The sequence below is a fragment of the Pectinophora gossypiella genome, chromosome 4 (genome assembly GCF_024362695.1).
Source record: "Pectinophora gossypiella chromosome 4, ilPecGoss1.1, whole genome shotgun sequence".
NCBI classification, from domain to species: domain Eukaryota; kingdom Metazoa; phylum Arthropoda; class Insecta; order Lepidoptera; family Gelechiidae; genus Pectinophora; species Pectinophora gossypiella.
This window is the reverse complement of record NC_065407.1, coordinates 9,508,369-9,533,469: the sequence shown is the minus strand read 5'-3', so window position 1 is coordinate 9,533,469 and position 25,101 is coordinate 9,508,369. Positions and strand designations below refer to the sequence as shown.

At 36.2% G+C, this 25,101-nt stretch overlaps 1 protein-coding gene across 1 annotated transcript in view; it reads left to right on the top strand.

The window, feature by feature from the left end:
- The window catches only part of LOC126366437 (trypsin-like), a 43,649-nt gene extending 25,894 nt beyond the window's left edge, over positions 1-17,755 (top strand). Inside the window, exons 3-6 of the mRNA XM_050009545.1 lie at positions 15,114-15,309; positions 15,936-16,185; positions 16,738-16,872; positions 17,603-17,755. Of these exons, the coding sequence (XP_049865502.1) occupies positions 15,114-15,309; positions 15,936-16,185; positions 16,738-16,872; positions 17,603-17,755 (734 nt within the window). The remainder of the gene's footprint in view (positions 1-15,113; positions 15,310-15,935; positions 16,186-16,737; positions 16,873-17,602) is intronic.
- The last annotated feature ends 7,346 nt before the right edge of the window (positions 17,756-25,101 follow it).

Below are 25,101 nucleotides of genomic sequence, written 5' to 3'. Positions count from 1 at the left end.
TATGGACAGTTGTCAGATAACCTATAATGTTGGTCCAACAGAACGCTCGTTGAGGTGTGGGTACTTACTCATGCGGTGAATGTACCTTTGACTACGCAAATTGAGAATATAGTTGTGAGCTTTTCTGTTATAAGACCCACATTTCTATGTGTTAATTGAAGCATTAGTGAGTTCGGATTCATAATGCTTCAATAAATTTAGTTCGGCAAACGAAGCTATTTTCGAAAACACATTTATGAGAACACGAAAAAGCTTTTGTTGCGATGTGATCTACATGTAGTGAACATAATTTCAAACTGTTTGCAACTACAGCGCATTCAATGTACCGTTGTAGGAAATATTTCCACGTTTTATAGCCTCGCATAATTTTTGTGGGGACTGCCACGGTTTCCTTGCCAGAATCGTTCTTGGTTTTGATTTACAGTACCAAATTGATTTAATGACTACTAAAAACAGAAACTTGTAGCAAGTTGATGAACTAAAAATTAGGAATTGGTAGTATCCGCAGAACATAACGAGTGAGAAGTAATTTTCTTCTAAAAGATGCGTAAATTTCTGCTATGGAATATGATGGATGTAATCGGCTGGTAATCTGGCATCACAGAATATGGTTCATAACATTCTTAAGTTAGGTACTTTTCGATTTATCTTCTGGTGACTTGTGACTCAGCTCATCTCAATGTTTATTTCATCCCACATAAAAAAAATGAGTTTATTTCTGTAAATCAATTACAATTATTGGACAGGTCTCCCGAGTAACTAATCAGATACTTGTGTTGGGAATGACCCGTAACTTCCCTTAGTTTTACAGATAATTGAGCCTCTTAATTTTATTTAATGGTGTGTCAGACTTTATCGAAAGCTTTCGCCATATCAATGAAGCTTGTCGCTCCCATAGCGACAAGTTTATTGTATTTTTTTTCTATCAGTTATGAGTTCAACAATACGGTGCACTTGTTAAATGAGCGTTCTAAAACCAAAGTGCTCCATTTTCTCTGTCAGATTTGCTTACCACCATAGATATTAATCTGATGACGCTATCTTCTTCAGGTTGTTAGCACATAAATTGATTTAATGAACTTCTGAAGGCAAGAGGTGCGTATCAGCAAGTTAGGAAGTTTTATCTTGACAATATAAATGAAGTAAGTTCTGACAGCTGGCGATTCGTGATTGTTGTGCGTGCTGTCGGCACTTCGCAGTTGCGTGGGCGAAAAAATACTATTTGGGAGTGACCAATAGACGGAAATTATAACAAAATAAATAAAAAAAAAAATAATAATATGGAAATAAATATTTTCTTTCTTTCTTTCAAAACACACGCAGATGTTAACATAGACATACAAAATATACAAGAGCTAGACCAACATTGCTACATTTAGTATAGAAGGACTAGATAGAAATGAAATGAAAAATATTTATACCTTTTAGAGTGGTAGATAAAGATTTAAAAAAACTATACATACATACATATAGTGAGAAAAAAAATATATAATCCTTTGGGAATCTTTTACTACTTGCTCGTCGGTTCAAAGTATAAGGCATTTCTTTGATATACCCTTAACAAATCAAATTAAGATCAAAATAACGATAAGTGTATTGTCTTAATTTGTTTTGTATATGAGTATATTTATCTAGCATTTCTTCTTATGACTCTTCCAATTACATTTTGATTTAAAAGTGTTTTATTAAGTACCAAAATTGACTCCAGTAAACCTCCACCTAATCCCTATAATTTTATTTCATCAACGCAATGAGGCGTCAGGCAACAAACAGAGCAATTAATACCGAAGTGGAATGAAGCCCTTCAAACAATAAAGATAGAATCGGGCTCTTAGCACGCAAACAAACCCAGTGGTCATACCCTTCACTTTTCATTCCCTTATTCATGGTATTTTTCCTTTTATTTCTAGGTTTCTTGTAAACAAGGAAGGGTGGGGGTGAAAATACTTGTACTGAGACACCCTTTGTGAGACAGAGGACAGAGGGGGAAAGCAGCCATTATTACAAAGTATTTAGAACAAGGATTGCGTCATCATCTCCCTAGCGTTATTCCGTTTTTCCCGGGGTCCGCTTACCTAACCTGTCTGATTCCCAACCCGAAGGGAAACCCAGCCCAATACAGGTTAGGTCACATTAAGTCACATTAGGTCATTAGGTTACTTGATAATAATTTATAATCTAAACATGAATTCGAAAACAAGTTCAAAAATCATTGGTTTAGGCCTGTGCTGGGATTGGAACCTGTGACCCCTAAGTGAGAGTCAAAGGTTCTCATTAGGCTACCACAGCTGCAGCACGTTTGAACAAGGATTGCGTTATCCAAAATAGCTAATAGAAAACATACGTGTATCATTAAGTTATAACATAAATAGTTGTACCATCTACGGACAGTAGCGGGAAGATTTTAATGTATAAAAGGACTATGTCAAATATCTTCTTCTTATCGTGTCGATGGCAAACTAAATAGTATCGGCCCAAAACTTGGCAACAAGTATGGCGCTAACTGCAGCGCCCATCAGATCCTCCTGCGTGCAGGTGTTCGGGCATGCAGGACACGACGTAAGATGTTCCATGTCAAATATCAATAAATGAGTTATGTCTTAGGATTCAACGAGTGTATTATTCCCACCAACATTACAGGGAAAGTACGTATGCAGTAGGTAAAGAATATGGTGGCTATTATTATAATGGCGTGAAGAATTTACATTGCACGTTTTACTCACCTTCACCGGAAACGATATAGTATGAATATTTGCGCATAAAGCGTTAGCTTTATTATATTGTATGATTTGTAAACAAAAACGTATAAAAATATAATGAACATTTTGAAAATTTAATTATTAAAGTTATAGATACCCGTATACACTAATGGGTTCGTGAACCATCGCATCGTGGCTAATGGAAGGTTCACTGTTAATTTGTCCGTCGGAAATTGAATAAAACTGTTCCCAAGTTGAAAAGTGTTAGTCAGAAATCATTAGTGTTCAGGAAAGGGTTAGGCAATGACACGAAAACTCTAAGCGATAGCATTTTTTTTAAATTATAAGTAAGCTTAATAGAACGAGAGACAAGAAATCATTTATTTTTGAAAATCGTAACGGTTAATGAATAGTTGTGAACATTCCTTATAAAACGTTTAGTACCCTCTACAAACGTTTCTACAAAGCGAAACTGTTTGAATCTGTTTCCAACTTTACTGTTGTGAACACCAGGATGGGAGCACCTTTACACACAAATTTAATGCTTTGTGAAAAACTATCTAGAAAACTTCTTACTGTTGTAACCCCTTTTTGGATACCTAAAAGTCCCTTTTACATTAAAAAAAGTAAGCAAATAATGTTTAATGACATAGAATATTTAGTAATTAAAACAAATCGTGCATTGACCAATTTGTTTGAGTCTACTTGAGTAGTTAAATAACGAATATGTGACTAACAGCCTCCGTAGTCTATCGATCTAGAGGTCCTAGGTTCCTGTTCACATTTTCGGTGAGGTATAGTATCACAAAAATCTCTTAGTTATTCCTATTTCGGTTAGAACATCGCGGGTTGGTCACGCGGTTGATCGAAAGTAAGATGATCCGTGTTTCGAGTCACGTTAAGTACTTGTCCCCGGCTATTATTTACTTAAATCAATATATTGTAGTGACAACCATTTCAGGGTTGACGAGGTCGAACATCGAACTTACCCGAGAGAAGAGGTATATATAACTTTCCGATGCACTTCTCCCGTAATTATTCACAAGGCAACAATTATATTGTACCGCGCATCGCAAAGGCGGATCCAGTAGCGCAATATTGTAGCTAATTCACAAGTATCGATAAATATAGTTAGATTAATTGACATCAGGATAGAAAGGTATTGCACAGCCTAACGTGAGAGAGACCTAAAAGGAAAATGAACTATTCTGATAGTTGTGAAATTCATCAATTATTGAAGCTATATTTAACAGAGCTGTAGCCAAGCGCTGTGATTTGTGCGGCCAAGTTGTGAATCTTGTCTAAGAGGAATCCAGAATTAAATGTATTTATGTCAAAAAGACTGGTAGTATATGTGTAAAGCACCGCCTAAACGAGGGGATAGTATGACAGGATTTTACTACAAGCCTTATGAGTTATGGTCAGCCTTAGATAATTAGCCATCATCATCATCAGCCGAACGACGCCCACTGCTGGGCATAGGCCTCCCCCAAGGAAGTTCCTAATCAAGTTTGTCGATTTCAGTTTTCCCTTTTGACCACCTATTTGGGGTTTAACTGGACAGTAAAGAAATTCTAGTAAATGCCAAGCTCCATCAAATATAAGCAATTACTTACTGAAAAGAAATAAAACACATATTAATGACTTACTGAACAAGAATCCACATGCCCGTCGAAATATCCCAAACAGAACGTGTTTTTAGGTACTTTTCCGTCTAGAAGCAGCTGACAAATGTGCCTGTCGACTACAGGTAAAACAGTCGATCGCAAAGACACTGAAAACGATTCGGTGTCCTAAAATAGAAGTTATACGTTGTAGAAACTTGCTTTGTGGAGTTTATGAAATAAATTACATGAATGCTGAAAGCACATCACGGGAGAGATTTTTGTAACGCTCGTCCCAAGATGAGCTCTCGAATTTTACTGATTTTCGTTCGATTATAAATATTCCGTATTTTTGAATCGCTGGCATTCAAAGATGGGCACAACCGTTCGTCGTAGGAGACGAGTGATAGAATAAACGGCATAAATGACAAACAATATTCTTCTGAATCGTACACGTTCTCAGAATACTCAGTTGTATTTGTTTTCAGCATTATATCGTAGTTAGACACGTTTCATTGAACACGTAATAATGTATAATGTTTTGTCTTAATTAACAGTTGGGTTAATAATGTTATAAAAATATAAGTACCCGGTAATTGATGAGGTTGGTAATTCACCTCACAACCCACAGGATAGAAGAAGATTTTGTAAATATAGTAATGGAAAGAATTTATTTACTTACAGAGACAGCACCCCAGCCGTAAACGTCTAGGAACATATTTGGACGCAAATAAATGTAGCTATGTGGCAAGATGACGGGTTGAATTGTATATCCGAAGTCAACCTTTCCAGGGGCAATACTGACTATCACAAGATCATGATTTAAGTTGACGGGATCAAAGTTGTGATGGAATATTAGAGTCGTTGCCTGGAATTTTCTGCCTTCGAAGATATTGGTACTACCATATTGTAGATGAAGATTCGTGATGCCGCTGGAAAAGAAATAAGAATGTAAATGTTTTATACAGGGTGTTAGTGACATCGTAACGAAGACTTTGTGGGGTAATTCGGACCATGATTCTGAGTTGATATTAAGTGGAATTTTCCATCGCAAAAGTAGTTTTTGTTTTAATTCAAAATAATTAAAACGAAAACTAAAAAAATAATGAATATTGCGACGGAAAATTCCACATGATACTCGTATTAACTCAGAATCATGGTCTGAATCATCCCCTTTAGTATTTGTTACGATGTCACTAACACCATGTATATACGTAATATACCTCTTACACAGGAGATACATCCTCCGTTGACTAGTGGTTAGAGCGCTCGGTTCACGATCTGGCAGGTCTCGGTTCGATTCTCAATAGTGAAATGTCAAAAAAACTTGATGATACCGAATTTGCTTATAATATTGCAGACTGAATTACCCCGCTTGTATTTTGTGAAGTAAGACGACTGTGTAGGTCTCGGCTACTACTCGTATTTTTTTGACTAGTAAGTATTTAGTCGTTACACAAGTCAAGCTAGGGACTTTTGGCAGGTCATTAACCCTGATATCAGTGCTAGTGAAGTCGACAAACGACCTTTTTTTCACGTGACTTATTGTAGATTTACCGCATGGCATTGTCTACTTGGCCAGACAAATGGAGAAAGCTGAGGTCTCTCACTCAGTACAACACCAAAAACCTCGGCTCAGGATGTCGTCTGAGAAGATTATATTTTAAAGAATGATCCTAGTGGGTTGGTAGCAATAAGCGCTGAATTCGGGAAATCATTAACAACGCAGGCTGGGTCGCGGTATTAGGGTGCCACGCCGGCGCGGTCGGCAGCGCGGCAACCACGCCGGTGGAGTCAGTATAGGGGTGCAAACGACTGTAACCCACAACTCATACTTTAGAAGTAAAATAAGTAGACAAACCCCTAAATCAACTTACTACATGAGGCAGTGAGCGGCCGTCAAAGTTAAGGTACGCGTCAGTACAGTTCCTCCACACAACTTTAGTTGACTTCGAACATGTTGTTTTATCGCCACCATATACGGACAATGGGCTTCTAATTTTATTGCAGACGTCATTGTTTGCGAAGTTCATTAACAAAACTATAGCTTTCCAGACAATAATGGGTTAAAATAGGTGCAGGTATAACGCACGAAGTAAGCAATATCTTGATTAAACCGCAATATTTCGATGGCGATGGAAAATTGTGGTACATACTGCTACTTTACTTGAAAAACAAAAGATATTTAATAAAACTACTATTTGATTTCTTAGATTGAGTGTTGGTTGATCCTTCTGAGACTATAGGTGCTCCAAACATGATGCGGCGAGAATCGCTTGGCAGCTACGTATTGTCTGAAAAATAGCCACCGACCCGATCCGGGAATTCGTACACCGGTGAGGTATATCATTCCAGAATTTCACTCGGGTATATGTAATAAAAAAACTTCTTTTCTTTATTTAATTATAATAATTAATATTATTTGTATGTCGTTTCCGTCGTTTCCATGTCTCAGGCTTATAGAGTTTTGCGTGGGGTCGAATCCAACACTTACACGGTTTAAGACATGTTAATCTAAATATTATTATAATTTCTATTTTATATTATTGCGATGGATACACCTTTGATTACCTCAGTTGGGATATAGTTGTGAGCTCATGTTAGGTTGTTATGCTATATTATACAATTATCTTAGTTTCAAGCGACTGCTTCCGGACCGCTATCCTGCCGTAGTCCAATTCGAAGTTAGAGAGTAGTGATTTGTATAGCAGTCTGAGGCAGAGTAAACGATAGAGGGAGGGGCCTGTGGTATCACGTGTAAATTCTCTAAGGAAAACCGTCTGTCGTCGCCGACAATAACCCTCGTGTATACCTGCGCGAGTCAAAATTGTAGAGGAGAAGAGCTAAGTACTTAAACAAAAAATGTTAGTCAACAATCCTAATTAAAGTTCTGGGGTTCTCTTCATTGCTTAGGGACTCTATAAATATTTACGTCTAGTTCTATCTACATCTAAGTAATTAAAGCACATAATAACGGGTTCTTACCGCGTTTAAATGGGGATACGAGACTCCCGATATTTCGACACTCACCTGTGACATGATAATAACCGCGTAAACTTAAAACAATGTACATCTAAGTATTTTAACAAACTACAACATATACATATTTTTCTTTTTATGGGAGGCAAGGGGATTGACCAAAAAAATTGGTAAAATTTGGTCCCACTCTCTCTTGGGTCGGTCCCTCATATCTGAGGATCGTGATGCATCATCAAACTTACGTTAATAGTAGGGAATGCAATTCCGACTCGAGATCGCAAATTCGAGATCCCACGGGATTAGATATATCAATCCCATGAGATCTCGCAAATTAAGGGATCTCGTCCAGTCTATAAGAAAAATAAAGTTAGAATGACAAAATTTTCGGGATCTCGTCCTGTCTAAAAAAAAAATAGAATGGCTGAGAACAATGAAAACTGCTTGTTTGTGATCGTGAGGTTAATTAAAACAAAATATTTTTTGAAAGAAAACAAACCTTTATTCTTCAATATTACTAACTAAACAATTAAGTTTTCATTGGAAATTAGCATAATCAAAACAAAAATTATAACTCAAGGAGATTCGCCCAATCCCGTCAATATCGAATGGGATCTTGTCATATTTTGCTTCGGGATTGATCTTGAAAAATTAGACGATATCTCGCGAAATCGGGATTGCATTCCCTAGTACTATTGAGCTTCTAAGTATCAAATTTTACGCAAACAGAAAAAAAGTGCGAACTAGGCTTACTATCTCTTTTATGTCTATTGTAGATTGGTATATATATTTCCAACCCGCAGTTGAGCAGCGTGGAGTATGCGCCATACCTCTCAGGTTGATGGAGGGAAGGCCTGTGCCCAGCAGTGGGCATAGAAGGCTGTTAATGTTGTGTTATGTACATATTTCAAATATTTCCATTGGATTTTATTTTTAATTTTATATTTTACTGAGTCGTTTATAAGAGCGACGTTAACTAAGCATTTCCACATTTTTGAACTCAGGTTTTCGTTTCCTTTTCTACTTGTCACTTTTTCTACAGTCTCAATTTATATTTGTTTAGGTTTGTGTGAATGCCGGCCTGCACGGTTGGCTGCGCTTGCGGCCCGTGTGTCTCAACCGTAAGACATCATTAGCCGATATCCTCTCGACTCCAATTAAAACCAATTCGGTACGATAGTCACGCTCGCCATTCTTTATGTTCGAGATACATAATGTTGTATTTGGAAAATGTTCATTTTGTTTCCTCAAGTCACGTGTTTTTCATTTACCTAATTACTGCTGTTGAAAGGTAGTAGCTTCCTGTCTCGCTTCTCTAAAAAAAAACGGACCTCTCAATTCTTCGGGTTAGGTAAGCGGTCCCTGTGAAAATGGGATAACGCTAGCGAAACTATTATAAACGGGTGGGCAGTAGTTTGTCATTATTAACTTACAAGCCAAACAAGCTTATAAATAAAATACAATTACATACTCTAGACGAAATTCATGTCGTGAGAAAGAAAATAAATCCTCAAAGTTCTTAGAAAGTACGACATTTATTAGAACGTACTTTTTATTTTTGTTTAATTAATGCATTGTGACTCCGCTCCGAAGCAAATAGAAATCTATCGTCTCTGCTTTCATAAACATAACGATATCCTAATTGGGGTAGTCAGAGGTACATCCATCGCAAGGTGAACTAAGTACCCACAGTGTACACAGTGTATACAGTGTGTGTGTGTGTGTGTGTGTGTGTGTGTGTGTGTGTGTGTGTGTGTGTGTGCGTGTGTGTGAGTGTCTGCTTACGGTGGAAATGAGCAGCAGTTTATGTAAGTATGTATATTTACCACGTATTTGTGTTTATCACTATTTGACCGGAAACAAGCAAAAGAAATATCAATTGGCTGACTGAGAAAGTCGCCCTCGAAAGATAACAACTTGATTTAATGACTACTAACATGTGTCAATAGCATTACGACATATTTTCCTTCGTCGAATTACCGTTGTAGAAAGTGAAGTTCTTTTTTCCTTTTTTTGCCATTATCCGTTTCATTTTCCATCACAAAAGTATCAATTACTCTGATACGCGTGGCATTATCATTCTTAATTGATACACTATAGCGAATAGATAACTTAATTGATAAAATACAATTACTTTAGGCGATTGACAAAAGGTTTCTTAAGTTAAAAATTATGCAAATGGCGATACGGTGTGTAGTTACGAGTTTCGTATGAGTGTTTCTTAACGCTAACCTTCGCGGGCGGGCTGTGAACGTGACAATATTTACTAAATAACATAAGGTAGGGGTAGGTATGAAGAAGAAGAATAGAAGAGACATGATTTTCAGATTATATTATGTACATACATATAACTCTTCTATTCTTCTTCTTCTATCGTGTGGGTTGTGAGGTGGATTACGAACCCCATCAACCCACTAGGGTTATTATTGAGCCGCCATAGGCCCCTGACATGACTCATGTAACTACGTACTTACATCAGTAAGTAGTAACCGGGACCAACGGCTTAACGTGCCTTCCGAAGCACGGATCACCTTACTTTTGGACAATCAGGTGATCAGCCCGTAATGTCCTAACCAAACTAGGGATCACAAAGTGATTTTTGTGATTTGTCCCCACCGGGATTTGAACCCGGATCGTGAGCACAACGTTCAACCACTGGACCACGGAGGACTTCTATTGGACGTCAGTGTTTTCTCTAAAAGAAAATAAAAGCAGAAAGTGCATTTAGAAATTTCCTATTCATCTTTGACCAATTACCTATGCAATAATTGATTAGTGTGGGCTTCAATCATATTTTTGTTTAGTTTAATTTAATAAGAACTCATTTTGTGCTTAAATTTTAGACAGGATGCAAATTATATTCCTGAGCATTACTTGACACTTACAATTAGTGTAAATGGAGTATTAACTACAAAACTGTGAAATTACAGAAGCATCAGGAAAAGTCAGACGGCAGAAGGTTGATAAAGGGATCTTGACTTTACATTGTACATTGTTGAATCACGTGCTCAGGGGTTGAAGGAAAACGTCATGAGGAAACTTATATTCCCGGGAAATGCGTTTCGGAGTTAATTGGTATGGGGATGGTTTCAGAGTGGCGGGTTGGACGGTAAGACAGGCAGTCGCTTTTTGCCTATCAAATCGTCAGGTTAGGTAAAAGGACCCTGTCTGTGTACGTGCGATAACGCTAGGGAGATGATGACGTTATTTAAGTTGATTAACAACACTGCCTTCTTATCTTCTTCTTCTATCGTGTGGGTTGTGTAGTGGATTACCAACCCCATCAACCCTAGTATCAGGGTTATTAATTGAGCCGCCAAAGGCCCCTGACATGGCTCTTGTAATGCCTTTTCAATATTATAAGACAAACCTAAACATTTTCGAAAGACGAGTTGCGGCCTCAAACATGGGCATAATAGTGATGAGATGTACCTATTAACTAATAGACTATATTACCTACAAAATAACCCTACCTACAAAACACCGTGGCTCTCGACACGTGCTTACACGCCTAAACTTAATAGTTACCAAACAGGTCAAACTGTATTCATGCGATTGTTTTGGCGCATATGACATTTACCTCCATTTGCGCATAATGGCTGGCGCAATAGTGGTTTAGCGGATGTGCGCTTTGATGAATGTGTTTAGACTGCGTACGATTTGCATGTTCTTTCAACACGTATAATGCGCACATTTTAGTTAACTAGCGCATAATGTGAACTAGGACGCGTCAAATGATTTAAGTGACGTTTGAGATGTGCTGAATTAACGCTATTATTATCGTAAGTAATAGCAGAGTAGGTATGAATATTTCAACATAGGTAATTTCGAGGAAATCTGTCATTTTGGGAAAACAAGGTAAAAGTTATTATGAAAATTAATTCAAAAAATACTCAAAGAGAAAAATGAAGATGATAAAAATATCACATCATAAAAGTTTACTTTAGCTAACTTAAATCACAAAATTGATTGCATTATAGGTTTCAATTTCAAACTTTGTTAAGAAGTGCAAAAATTACCATTTCAACGTTATTATCAGTGGTGGGGAGAAGGAAAATTCGATATAAAGGAATTTGCAAACGAAATTGGAAATGGATTTGCGAATATTCAAAACTGTTAGAGGATCATCCGGGGGAATTTAAATTCATCACGACCGAGATTAACCGGGATTAGACCGAAGAATTCCAATTCAACTTTTTGTCTATTATTTTGTTTAACTTCCAAAGAAAGTTCTTTACTGCATTGTGGATTCTGAGCGGAGGGTCGTGCCCAAAAGGGCCCAGGCCTATTGACTTAATTTTTTGTACAGGGTTCAGCGTTCAGCGCTCCCCATTTGTCCGGCTATATAGTTAATACTATCGAAGGCAAACCTAAACTAAGTCACGTCAAAAAATATTATTGTCCTCTTTGTGACTCTTGTCGTTTACTAGATAGTCTGTTATGGATATAAGAGAAACAGATGTAACGAAATGCTTACGTTTTCTCACCACAGTTGTAACTTGACTTAGCACAACTTATCAATTTTCTAACTAATCTATCAGCGTCGACCTATCCGAAGGTCTCCTAATTGATACAGTCAAAACAATTTGTTTTATAATTAGCCCTGCGCATACACATCCGTGCACGACACATTCGACATTGAACTCTAAGTAATGACGTAAGTGCATTTAATTCATAGATGCAAGCCTTCACTACAATAGCAATTACCTTTTCTTAAGGAATTCCGCTTTGGAATAAGCTTATTATTATTTTAGCTTTGAATAATTGGTCTATGACGCACATTGTTTAAATATGAAAATACAAACAATAAAAAAGTAGATTACCTTTTTATTTTGATTGACCATCGATGATTAATATTGGTTGCACTTCAATTGAGTTTGAGTGATAGCTAAGGTCAGTAGGTATCAGATTTAATAAACCGTAACATTTTATATTATGTTTATGTATTAGAATATTGGTAATGATATAACGACTTAATAATAATTTTCGATGTTATGTGTTGTTTTCACAACAATTTTATAACCGACTTCAAAAAAGAAGTAAGTTATCATTATATCATTATATTATTATATCCTTATATTATATCCTTACGGCATAGGACTGGTGACGATTTTGTTTTTTATTAAAAATAGTTTTGCGTTTGAGCCTTGGTAGCCCAGTTGGTAGAACGCTTGCCTCTCACTTTGAAGTCGCGGGTTCGAATCCAGCACAGACCTAAACCAATGATTGTCGAATTTGTTCTCGAATTTATGTTTGGATGATCACGTGCTTAGCGGTGAAGGAAAACATCGTGAGGAAACCCACATTCCCGAGAAGTGCATTTTCGGAGGTATGTGACCTAACCTGTATTGGGAAGGATTTCCCTTCGCGGTTTCGAAGGTCAGACTGGCAGTCGCTTCTATAAAAAACCGGACCTGTCAAATCTTCAGGTTAGGTTAGCGGACGCTGTGAAAAATGGCATAATGCTAGGGAAATGATGAGTTTTGCGGTTAACCACAATGTTAAGTAAAAATATTACCTAATATTATTATTATTTATTAGATATAGCTAAGGCAGTACACGCGTACCTAGTATATGTATATTGACTCTAGTTTTGAAGAAAAGTGAACAGGCAGGGAGAAAGCAGTAGGCGAGCTACTATGCTATCGGCTCAGCTGTGCATACACTGGCGCACTATGATTGACACGCATGCATAGTACAACTGGCCGGACTTGTCTCCCCTAACAGTTTCAGTTGCCAGACATCATGCCGGCACACGAGTTTGGTCGCTTAGCAAGGCTTTGTCTTCAGGGTGGTAACCAGCCACGGCCGAAGCCGGTAAATATGTCGCTCAATTAGCAGGGACACGTGTAGGGTCTCGAGGGTAAACGTGAGGAAATAACGTTTATACCGCTTCTCTGTGCTTTGACATCAAAGATTGAAAAAATATAAATAGGGTGTGGAAAGCAACAGCTTTTCTCCCTCTGTGTCTAATTTGGTGATTAACTATTTTTTAATAGTAAATACAGGACGCAATTATTATTTTTTTGACTTGGCATATTGTAGATTTGCCGCAGATGGCATTAACTATTCGACAAATAGGGAGCGCTGAAGGCTCTTACCCGGTACAACGTTTAAGATAAAAGGCCTGAGGGTACCCAGTTGGGCACAAACCTTGGCTCAGGGCGTCGTCTGAGAGGAAAAATATTTGAAAGAATTAATCGACCCTAGTGGGTGGATAGCGATAAGCACTGATAGAGGGAAATCATCGACCACGCCGGCGGGGTCGGTATCGGGGTCGGTCGGTATCGGGGTCACAGGACGCAAGTTTACGAATAAAAGATAACTTATGCATGTAAATCCGATCCTTACCTACCAAGATAAAAATACACAAAGAACTGAAATAGACTTGTTTATCAGTGCTAACTTGTTCTCTGAATGCAGTAATTAAAAGTACTAATATAGAGATGTGTTCTAAGGTTGACAATAATAACTAAGTATGTGACTTTGAAACTACAGTACATGCAGGTGAAAATTGTTTTTTAAATTCCATCTTATCTCCTAAATAGCATAATGACGGAAAAGTATGCTTGAGATTTAAAAGCATACTTATTGACTGCGGAAGATAGATAAAATGACAATTATATCTAGTATTTAAACATCTGCTTGTGAGCCTTTTCTCCATATTGGTTTCAATCTTAGGAAAGATGGATCAGTTGTTGTCTTATATTTTTGTGTCTTGTTTATTGGTGATATTTAGTCAAGGTAACATTTTTGTTTTAAGTTGGTTCATGAATCTAGTAGTGCAGTTGTAATTATGAATCAGAGACAAAAAAAGGTTTATAAATTCTCTGTACATAAATTATCTTATTGGAACATTTGTTCTTTATTTAAATTGCTAATGTTATTGGTAGAACGCTTGACTCTCACTTTGATGAATGAATGATCTTCGAATTTGTTTTCGAATTGATGTTCGGATCAGAAATTATAATTACGTGCTCAGTTGTGAAGGAAAACATAGTGAGGAAACCCACATTCCCGAGAAATGCATTTCGAAGGTCTGTGACCTAAGCTATATTGGACTGGTTTTTCTTTCGCGGGTTGGAAGGTCAGACAGGCAGTCGCTTCCGTAAAAAACCGGACCTGTCAAATGTTTAGGTAAGCGGATCCTGGGAAAAACAGGATAACGCTAGGGAGATGATGCTATCCTTTAAACGTTCAAAAGTTAGGCCTTCTATTCTAGGCTGGACTTAATATTTCATAGTTCATGTTGCGATGGATGTACCTCTGAATACCCCAATTGGGATATAGTCGTATGTTATGTTCATCATCATCATCAATTTAAGAGCCACGCTCTTGTCGGTGTAGCATTTCACCATACTACTTTTTTAGGGAAAAATAGGGCAGTGGTTTCCCTCTTGCCTTCCGCCCCGCAGTACTCTGTCTGACGCGAGTGGGATGGCGCCCAGAGTAGTCTATTACAAAGCCATACTAGGACCCCTGTCCTCTGCCTCTGAATAGTACTGACAGTTACTGCTGCCCTCTGTCAGGTTCCAGGTTACAGTCCCTGTGACATGTATGTTATGTTATGTCCTTAATATTGAAGTCGTAAGAAAGTTAATGATGACCATCATAGTGACAGATTTATTCTATTGCTCATATGCATACAGTCCATATTTTTTTAATCCATAATCCCTTAGCGTCGAACACTTGCCTGGGATAATAAACAGCTGAATACCTTCCATGCTTGATCTTAACTCCAAGTCTAGCAGAGAAGTATGTACCTTTACCTATGTGGTTTGTTTAACACACAAATTTTACCAGGGTTTGGTTGAACTTGTCTTCATCATTTCAGATGTCTTGACCAAGCACGTAAGCCGTCTCACCAAGGCCGCTGATGATGGTAGGATCGTTGGTGGTAACGACACCAGCATCCAAGCGGTTCCTTATCAGGTTTACATTCTTCTGCAGAAAGGGAATGACTACTTCCAATGTGGAGGCTCTATCATCAACAAACGTAACATTTTGACGGCCGCTCACTGTCTTACTGAGTATGTAACTTATCTATTGCCTCTTTTCTCTTTTACTTTCGGTACATAAATGAGTTGCGTATCTCATCAGCTGATACATCGATTTACCTATTTTCTCAGTAATCGGGTTCATAATTATTCTAAAGTATAATATAATAGCAGAAGCATGTTGAAAAATAATTGTTTATATGTTTATAATTATGTTGCTACCTATACTGTTTCTCTTAATTTTGATCAGAAAAATAATGGGTGGAAGATGTAACTGTTGCTGGTTGTAATAAATAGGGTTATCATTTATACTAAAAAAACACAAATAAAAGATGCATCCATGAATGCATCTGTTATCCATGAATTTATACGCAGAAGGTTAAACGAAGAAAAATCTGTACAACGCCATCTATATTTGTTTTTTGAGGAACGTAGCCTGGGAAGTCTCACATTACTCCTTTTGTTCTCTAAATAATGACATCTGACCTAAATTCAAAATAAATCATGTCACAATTGTTTTCCCTTGCATGCTTCCAAGAAAGAAAGAAACTTACGTACTTAAAGGTATTTCCAAGAAAAACTCATTTAGTAGAGCCTTACCAATTATTTTTCATGTTACTATTTCTTTTACATGCAACAAGTATAAGTATAAATTACAGCATACAAAAAGCGTACGTGCGAGCAGGAAGCACGGACTCCAATGATGGCGGCCAACAGTATGAATCTAGGGCTTTAATCCAGCATCCGATGTACAATCCGACCACCAGCGACTATGACGTAGGGATCATCAAACTCCTCAAACCAATAAAGCTAGATGGTACTACAACTAAAGCTGTCAAACTGGCACCGAAGAATAGTAAAGTTGAACCAGGAACAGACATCCTTGTTTCTGGATGGGGGACTACTTCTGTAAGTACTATTCTTAGCCTTAGGTCTCGTTTATATGGACACGGTCGCATTGATGACTTCATCAGAAGAAAGCGTAATGTGTGGTTGCATTCGATTTTTCTGAAAAAACGACCTCATCTGTTTCGTTATAGTGATTATGAATCTCCTTATATAGAAATTCTGACAGCACCTACGATGCGGAAGAAACCCAGTCTGTTTTCAGCTTAAAAACAGTCACTCAGAAGAGTGGTAGTTAGTTAGTAGTTAGCATAGCATTTTGATTGTTTTATAGTGATTCGACACTAAACGCTCTGCGTTCCCCTAAATAAGTCCTTAATCTGGTTGGTACATTCTGTACAAATTGTACTCACACTATAAGATCTAATCAGCAGACAAAAGATTTACTTGGAGTGTGTCATTATGAGGTTAAATATCCTGAATATACCATACACTACTTGGGTAAACATTATTGTCTTGGAATAAATTGTGATTTCAGCATCGTTTAAAATTCCCAAACTCCACTTGTTCATTACAAAATAAACTTTGATGTTATTCACGTATTATATTTTTCAGGAAAACGGTAATACTAGTACAAATTTGATGTCAGTGATAGTGCCTGTGGTGTCAAACCAGGACTGCAGCAAATCTTACAGCGGGATCACGAGTAGAATGTTCTGCGCTGGCGTAGCCGGGAAAGATTCATGCCAGGTAGGTTTCTTTTATTTTTTTTACTGAAATAAATGATCGTATTTTAACAACGTTTTTCATACATTCATAAGCACACTCTAAGGACGTAGTCGTTACATAAGTCTTGTCAGGCGTCTTTGGCGGCTCGATAATAGCCCTTACACCAGGGTTGATGATCGGTAATCCACATAGAAGAACGAGCCACAAGTAATCAGTACACAACTTGATGCTACTTTTGATAGGTATCAAGTATCAAGGTATCAAGCATGAATAATGATGAATCTTACAGTGGCAAGGGATCGGGGTAAGGGATCAGACCAATGGACCTTTGTATAGGTCCATAATGTTAGAGTAGACACACGCTTTCTATGTTTGTAGCCTTTGTAGTCAAGCAACATTTTTTATATTACTTTTTCAAATTCAAGAATTTAGTAGTATATTTCATAATATAATTAAAGGCTTTACTGCGAACAGAGGCTAGGCTTTGCTGCTGGCCATATATGTACCATAGTGTTATCATCATCATCAGCCGGAAATCGTCTTCTGCTGGACATAACCCTTCCCCGAGGCTTTCCACAATGACCGAACCTCTGCTGCCCGCAGCCAGTGTTTTCTCACCTCCACCAAGGTGTACGACATACCTTTTATATCAGTTACTTTTATCGTAACAAAGTGCACTGTAAAATATGTCGCGTGCTGTCTATCTTTCTAATGTGGTATCACAATACATAGTGGCTTTCTCTCTTAACAGGGTGACTCGGGTGGTCCTGCAGTATCCAACAGTGACAAAGTTCAGCGTGGGATCGTATCATTTGGCATTGGATGCGCACGTGAGGGTTATCCTGGTGTTTATACTAGAGTGGCTGCTGTCCGCAGCTGGATCGACCTAAATAGTCTTATTTAAAATGCCCTTGATAATGGCAAATATATTTCTGCCATCGTAATTTCGATTTTCGTTGCGAGCACATTTAATTTTTTTATTATCATTTGTGAATTCTGTTTCTCTTTTCAAAATATGACATTTAAAAAAATCTAAAGAAGAAAATAGATATTGCTTTAATTTGACAAAATATACAATATTTTTTGCAACAGGTATGTAATTAGTGATCTTACAGTTAAACATTTAAACTCGAGATGTAATCCTCATAACAATTTGGCGAGCATATTGGTAGATATGAAGTAGTATAAGAATTTGTTTAAAATAAAGACACTGTTTTGTTTAAGTATTTATTTAAATTTGTCTTAATACGCAACATTTCCTGCCAAAAAAATAAAAATAAAAAACATTTATTTGCAGACAAAAAAGTCCATAGGTTCAATAGTTTGTAGGTGGTCCTATTTTCCGGTAAATAATATGTGGGGTGCCTGCTGAGCCTCGGCGTACGAGAGATGTGGTAGTTTCATGTTAACAGATTACACATAGAACCCTTCATTCAAAATACACCATCGACGCAACGCAATATTCGATGCATAATTACATTACGAAAATTATTCAAATACTTACCAAATGAAATACCATATACACAATTTTCCAATTTCGGATCGATAATTAACGAATATCGTGTCGAATTACCAACACGGTTGCAACGAAATCGTCACAATTCTAACTAATGGACTAATGAAGGCCTTAATGAAAGGTCAAGAAGCGCGAAAATAGCAAATTGATTGAAGATAAAGTCGGGGTGTTAATTGGGAAGAATCGGCGAATAACGTTTTTAATGACGGCTAAAAGGTATCTTTTATGTATCAGAATCAGAACTCATTTAAAAGAAATTTATATGAAAGCATATTAGGGATTATTAAATTCCGTATTGCCAAAATATTAAATCACTCGACCTATAATAATATTATCTTTATTAAAAGTAAGTACTTATGATAATTTTTATGGTGGACAGCTATAGGCTCATCACAGTTTATCGTAATCTTCATGTAAATTAGGTATCTACTTCGCATCAAAAGTGACTGCAAGTTTGTATTCTGGTGACTTGTCCTTCTGCATACTCATTATAAAGATTGCAAGCGTGACTTGTGTCTGTCAGTCTGTTAAGATTAGATTCCTTGCTCTGTAGAATATGCTATATGCATTGCAGACCTGGCAATGTTAGTAAAGTACCACATTCATTTTGCCAATAGTAGGTAACTCTTCAATTTCGCGCGAGAGGGATTATATACAGTTGGAAACTGCTATTATTCCTTTTATTTTGTTACATAATACTTTTACACGTGCCACCCCAAAATTTGAATAACTGGTTACTCCGCTTACGGGGTGCTAAAACAAAAGGCCAAAAAAAAAATAAAAATTCAAATTTCCGATCCGATAAGCCAGGACCGGTAAAGTTAAAACTTCTATCTGAATGACAAAACTCACAATGAATACTAACGGAATCCCTTAGCATTTAAATGAACGAGAGCTGAACTTCTTGTGTAAGTGAAACTTTTTTAATTTCGTCCTGAGTTGGACCCAGGTGCTCACGTCAGAGGCCATTCGACAGACAGCCTCTGCGCTTCAGCGATAAGGCATACCTGCGCTAGTGTTGTTTCGTATCCCATCCTGGAATTTTCCGGTACTTTTGTCGAACCCGGTAAGTATCTATTAAAAATAAGATATTTTACATAGTGGTTAGGCATACAAGACGATTATAAATTATCGACGAGCATTTTAAAGCTGTACAATAATTTAGTATATTACGAGTAAAAATGGCTTTTCGTTCCGATTTTAAACGTAAATTTTATTTTTCCAGTCGTTACTTCAATATTAAATATTTTTATCATCATTAGATAACTTTGTTCTGTTTAAAGTGTCCTCGACATTCAAGTTTTTAAAGAAAAGTTTTTAATTTTGAGAGTTGTAAACAAAAAGTTTGGTAACGCGGCATTGATGCCTCTCTGATTGTTTATTTTTACTCCACTTCTGTGTTCAAAAAACTTGAAACTTATTGCTTATCTTTTGCTAGAAGGGACTGAAACTTTTAATTTCTTTACAAGTGTTTCCTAAGCAATACAGACAGACACTGAAGTTTAGCGATACTTGGCTTTTAAACTGTCTAGATATTATTTAAAACTTAATAATAAACTTATATAAAATAATAAGTACCTATTTATGACATTCTTATCTATAGAGGTATAGTAAATTCAAAAATATATTTGCTTACGTAGTATGTAAAATATGATGTACTTAGTATCGATACTATTGATACAATATAAAATCTGTTTATTCTGTTGAAAACAGTATTTTATTTTTTCGTATAACGGTATTGTTAAGCATAAATTAACAATATGTTATATTTTTTTATACCTAACTACTAATTTATCATATGATGTCCCAAATTAAAAGAATGTCCAGTATTTTCGTACCATAGTCGCGAACTTTATTGGCATCTCTACTTCTCAGATAAAGAGAAGAAATGTAATTGTCTCTTTTTAATTGAGATTCCGTTGATTAGCACTTTTTGTGATTTATAATCATCCATCTGAACTTTACTGTCTACTTTATTATAAGTCATGCTTAATTAATATCGAATTTTGCGAGTTTTTTCGCGTCTAAGAATTGTAAACTTTATAACCGTTAATACGTTTCTTATATCATCGAATACCTAGGTTAATTAATATAGTATAGTAATGTACTAGGTTAACACATACTATGAAATGAAAAGGAAAATCTATGTATATCTACTCTGTAAGATCGGTTGATCAAAGATGGTTTCCAAAATTTTACTGTAACTTGTCTACATAATAACCTACAGGGTGTTAGTGAAATCGTACCGAATACTGAGGGGGATGATTCAGACCATGATTCTGACATAATATCAAGTGGAATTTTCCACCGTAAAATTCATGTCTTTTTCAAAATTCCACTTGATATTAACTCAGAATCTTGAGCCAAATCATCCTCCTCAGTATTCATTACGATGTCACTTACATCATTTAAATTTACTAACAGGCAATCACACGGGTTCGTATGAGTGTTAGTGACATCGTAACGAAAACTTTGGGGGATAATTCAGACCATGATTCTGAGTTGATATCGAGTGGAATTTCAGTTCAATACTTTTGCAACGGAAAATTCCACTTGATATCAACTCAGAATCATGGTCTGAATAAAAAAGTCAATAAAACTGTATAATTATGTAAGCATTCATTATGTTTGTTTGCCTTCGCCTTAATTTTTACCTTAATGAAGGACGACAGAGTTTTTAATTAACAGTAAAGATTCAAAAGAACAAACAGGTGCACTTAAAACGTTTCGACAACTGGCCATCAAGTCGTCTTCAAAGAATTGTAGATAAATAATTAAATAGTACGGTTATTTATTATAGGCTGTATTTCAGATTCCGGATGGAGAAAAGATAAATGAAAATGTAATTAAGCGCAAGGAAAAGTTTTCAGAGTGTAAAAAAGTTTCTTTATTCTGGCTACATTATTTATTTCTTACTGGATAATCTTGTTACTTGTTTGTGTTTTTGTTTTTTCGCTATTTCGCTTAATGCTCAGAAAAGTTTATTAACAATAACATGAAATGATGAAAATATCAGATAGATAATGCTTTAGCAATGGTTACTAATTCATTTGTGAAATAGATCACGCGAATGTACCCAGTAAGTTTATAATTTTGTAACATTAAAAATAAAAACATAAAAAAGCATGAACCATGACAAAAAAGTAAGAATAAATAACAAACAATCTTACTTGTATAATGGTGCTGATTCCGGTGGACATCATTTCATTTTATTTTAAGTTATACCTGTCACTTTCTTATCCGCACATCAATTTAGGCAAACTTTTTCAAATTTTACATTTGCCAATAACCCTACAGAATTAAGTTGAAAGAACACATCAAACGGATTTCATGTCAGCGAGATGTCTATTTGGTTCGCCCGGGTTACTCATTTAGGAGGTGTCTGCAGAAATTACGGCCAATGGGTATCAAAAACTTTAAATATACTTAATTGGGTATTTGACTGGGTCAAAGATAAATTATAAAACACTAATCTAAAATTAGAAGCCAGTCTACGATGATCAAAAATCAATCTCATTTTACTTTTCGACTTATATTCGATTTAATTTATGACTTAAGTAACAATGTGTACGACGTTTGACCGCTTTTATTGATGACGTCACAGGACAGTATTTCCATATAAACTCCAAAGAGAACTTTCGTTTTGACGTTTCGTAAAAGTATCTCATTTGACTAGGTTGTCAAGTAGCCTATTAAGAAAAGTTATCTAGATACATTTATGATACTTACTTTATAAATATGTACGAAGAGAAAACCCAAGAGAGAAACCGATGTGTATAGAAAAAGCTTGTTATTGAAACAGAAGATATTTCCCTTAATGAATGTAGAGTAGGGCACAGAAGCGATACAGTGTATTTATGCGAGCGAAAGTAATCCAATGGAGACAAGAAAAAGGTGGAACCTAATTGCAAAATTACTGGGTTAGTGGAAAACCGACGGTGGAAAGAAATTACGGCGGCCTTGCAACAACCCTTTTTTATTTATTGTTACGTAGACCGGATTGCTTTAGGTTTTTAAGATTCTGCTTCTTAAGTATTGCCATGTTGTCAAATTTTACTGAGGGCAGTTTAGTTTTTTATCATGATTTTTCGTCCTAACTATTTTTACGTATTGGTACCAATAAAATGTCAATAAGTTTTGTACATCAATCGTAAAGTTTACAAACACCTAATACCTAATAGAAAAACTTTTGATCTCATTCTATTTGTAGATATTGAGTGCAGAATTGTTAATGTTTTGTTAGATATAATATTATCTACTGCAATAAGAAAAAATTAAATAGGCATTCGTACTTTTAACTCATAAAAAGCAATTGGTAGGTCCGTAAAACTGGTGGCCGTTTACTTTAGGAATTCTAAGATATAACGGGTTTGGAAAACTTATAACGCGGCTATGTAAATTTACTGGATTACTGAGGATAAATCGACTTTTACTGCTAGTGATTTTTGAAACCACATAATACCTTTTTTGCCGCGAGTTCTTTTCAGTGGGTTTCTAAGGGCCCTATCTTACAACGACCGTCGCAGATGAACAAATGTATGCAGTAGGTGAGGTGGTTTTTATACAACTGTTGTTGGTCGCGCGACAGAGAAGGCGTCACAGTGGTGTCCTAGTGAGTTACATACTAAACATACCTATCTAAACGAGTCACACTCGCAATTCTTATAGGGATAGGCAGAACAAAGAAACAATCTCGTCTTCGTGGTTGTCATTAAAAATAAATATTAATTAAAATGATGTTTCATCTTAACAACATCATTTTATAACCTCCAACCAATACGGTTAATTGTTTTAATTATCATCGCAACGCTATAATTGATTTGTCCCGTTTCAAGTCTATTATATTTATGTTTTTCTTTCAAAAGAATTTCAGAGAGCATAATTACGTGGGAATATTTTCCTTTTTCACTGTTTCAAATTTACCGTCTTCACAGCTAATCGGCTTCGTAAGCTTCGCGTAAGCCTTTATGATAGTCTATTTTTGTGAAATATTTTTTTTCAATTCTGCTTTTGTGATGTTGTTTGCCTTTTTGTGACTTTGCGCTTTAAGTGTTGTTGTTAAATGCTTTCAGTTTTATCATTTACATTATTAAGCTCATACTCTATTATTAGGTCGTTGAAAATTTTCGTTTGCTCTCGGTATTAAATTCTCTAAGACCCAACATAAGTATCATAAGCCAATCTGATAAGTACCTTAGACTGGCGACTAAAGCTTCTAGTGTTGTAGAGTCTGCACGTACCTCGTCATGCCATTACAGATCGATGGAGATACAGAAAATTTACAAAGCAACGGATTGAATATTTAAAATTTTTAGTCAAGACTAGTAGAGGGATTTTATTAAAAAGGTCTTCAACATTTTACAAGGATCATCACAAAAGGCGTTCTCCAATCCGCATGAACTGGTCGAAGACCTAAAGAGGCGACTGAAAGGATTTCAGCGCAGCGAAGCATACTTCACAAAGAAATGCAATTTGCATTAGAATAAATTTTTATTGAAAGCCCCTCGCTCCACGATCGGTAGGTATGAAAAGTATGAAAAGCTCGATTTTCAATGGCGATAAAAATTCAGCAATATAGAGAATGAATCGCGTAGGAGCGCTATTTGTCTGCGCGTTACGGATTTTTTAATATAATCTGAAAATGAAATTGATTTCATGTTTTACTTACACATTTATTGATTTTGGAGGAAAAAACATTCTCATAAACATGTTTGCCTAAACATTTCCCGCTTTTTTCCACATCTGGCCACCTTTACCCATTTTTAATTTAATTGTAAGTACATGCTCTGTATTTGTGTGTGCAATAAAGTGTTTATTTATTTATTCATTCTATCCAAATTGGTTTATTAAGTACATTAGTAGTATTTGTTTCAATATTGATTTTATAAAAACTAACTTCTGACACTTTAATAGGTAGAACTTAATAGGTGTCTTCCCGTGTTTTACCCAAAAGCACATATCGTTACCAAGTATTGTCTATTTCTCTATACAAATATTAAAATTGTGTCTATGCGAAATAAAAACGCAAATATCACTTACGAAGTTTAAAAGCTGAAGTCAGCAGAGGCCTTACGTCGCAATTGGTTATGAATGACCAACTTTAGCGGCACAAAGTCACATTTCGAATGAAAAACCGCCGGATTGTCGTAATTGAAAATTCCCTACATAAAATACGGTTAGCAATTTCAGAAGCCCCGTCCTGTAGGGCACACTCATTTTTCTTTACGTTTAACGATATTATTTAACGCCACAAATTTTACCATTTTTCTTATGGAAAGACTGGCTGCAATTTCATTATAATAATCGCATATTACCTTCAAGTCCGTGGTGCGAATAAAAATTTTAGTAGCGGTCTTTGGAATGTGTTATTTTATGTAGTATGCACTCATAAATCGAGATGGGAAAATTATAAGCTTACTCTTCCTACTTATATGAGAATGGCTTTTATTATGTTGTCATAAAGTCTAATAACTTTATGCTTTTGTCTGAAAAAAGGGTTAATGAGAAGAATGTAGTGTGATTGTTATGAAAAGTGTCTCAACATCCCTATAAATATTCTATATATTAATAATTGACATCCCACTGCTGGGCACAGAAATGATCAGGAGGGAGTATGGAGCAAACTCCACCACGCTGCCCTACTGCGGGTTGGTGGAGGCATTTGTACAAGTTGCTAACCAGAGGTTTTTACTTCGCCTAACGACTGTTAACATGTATATTCATACACATACATA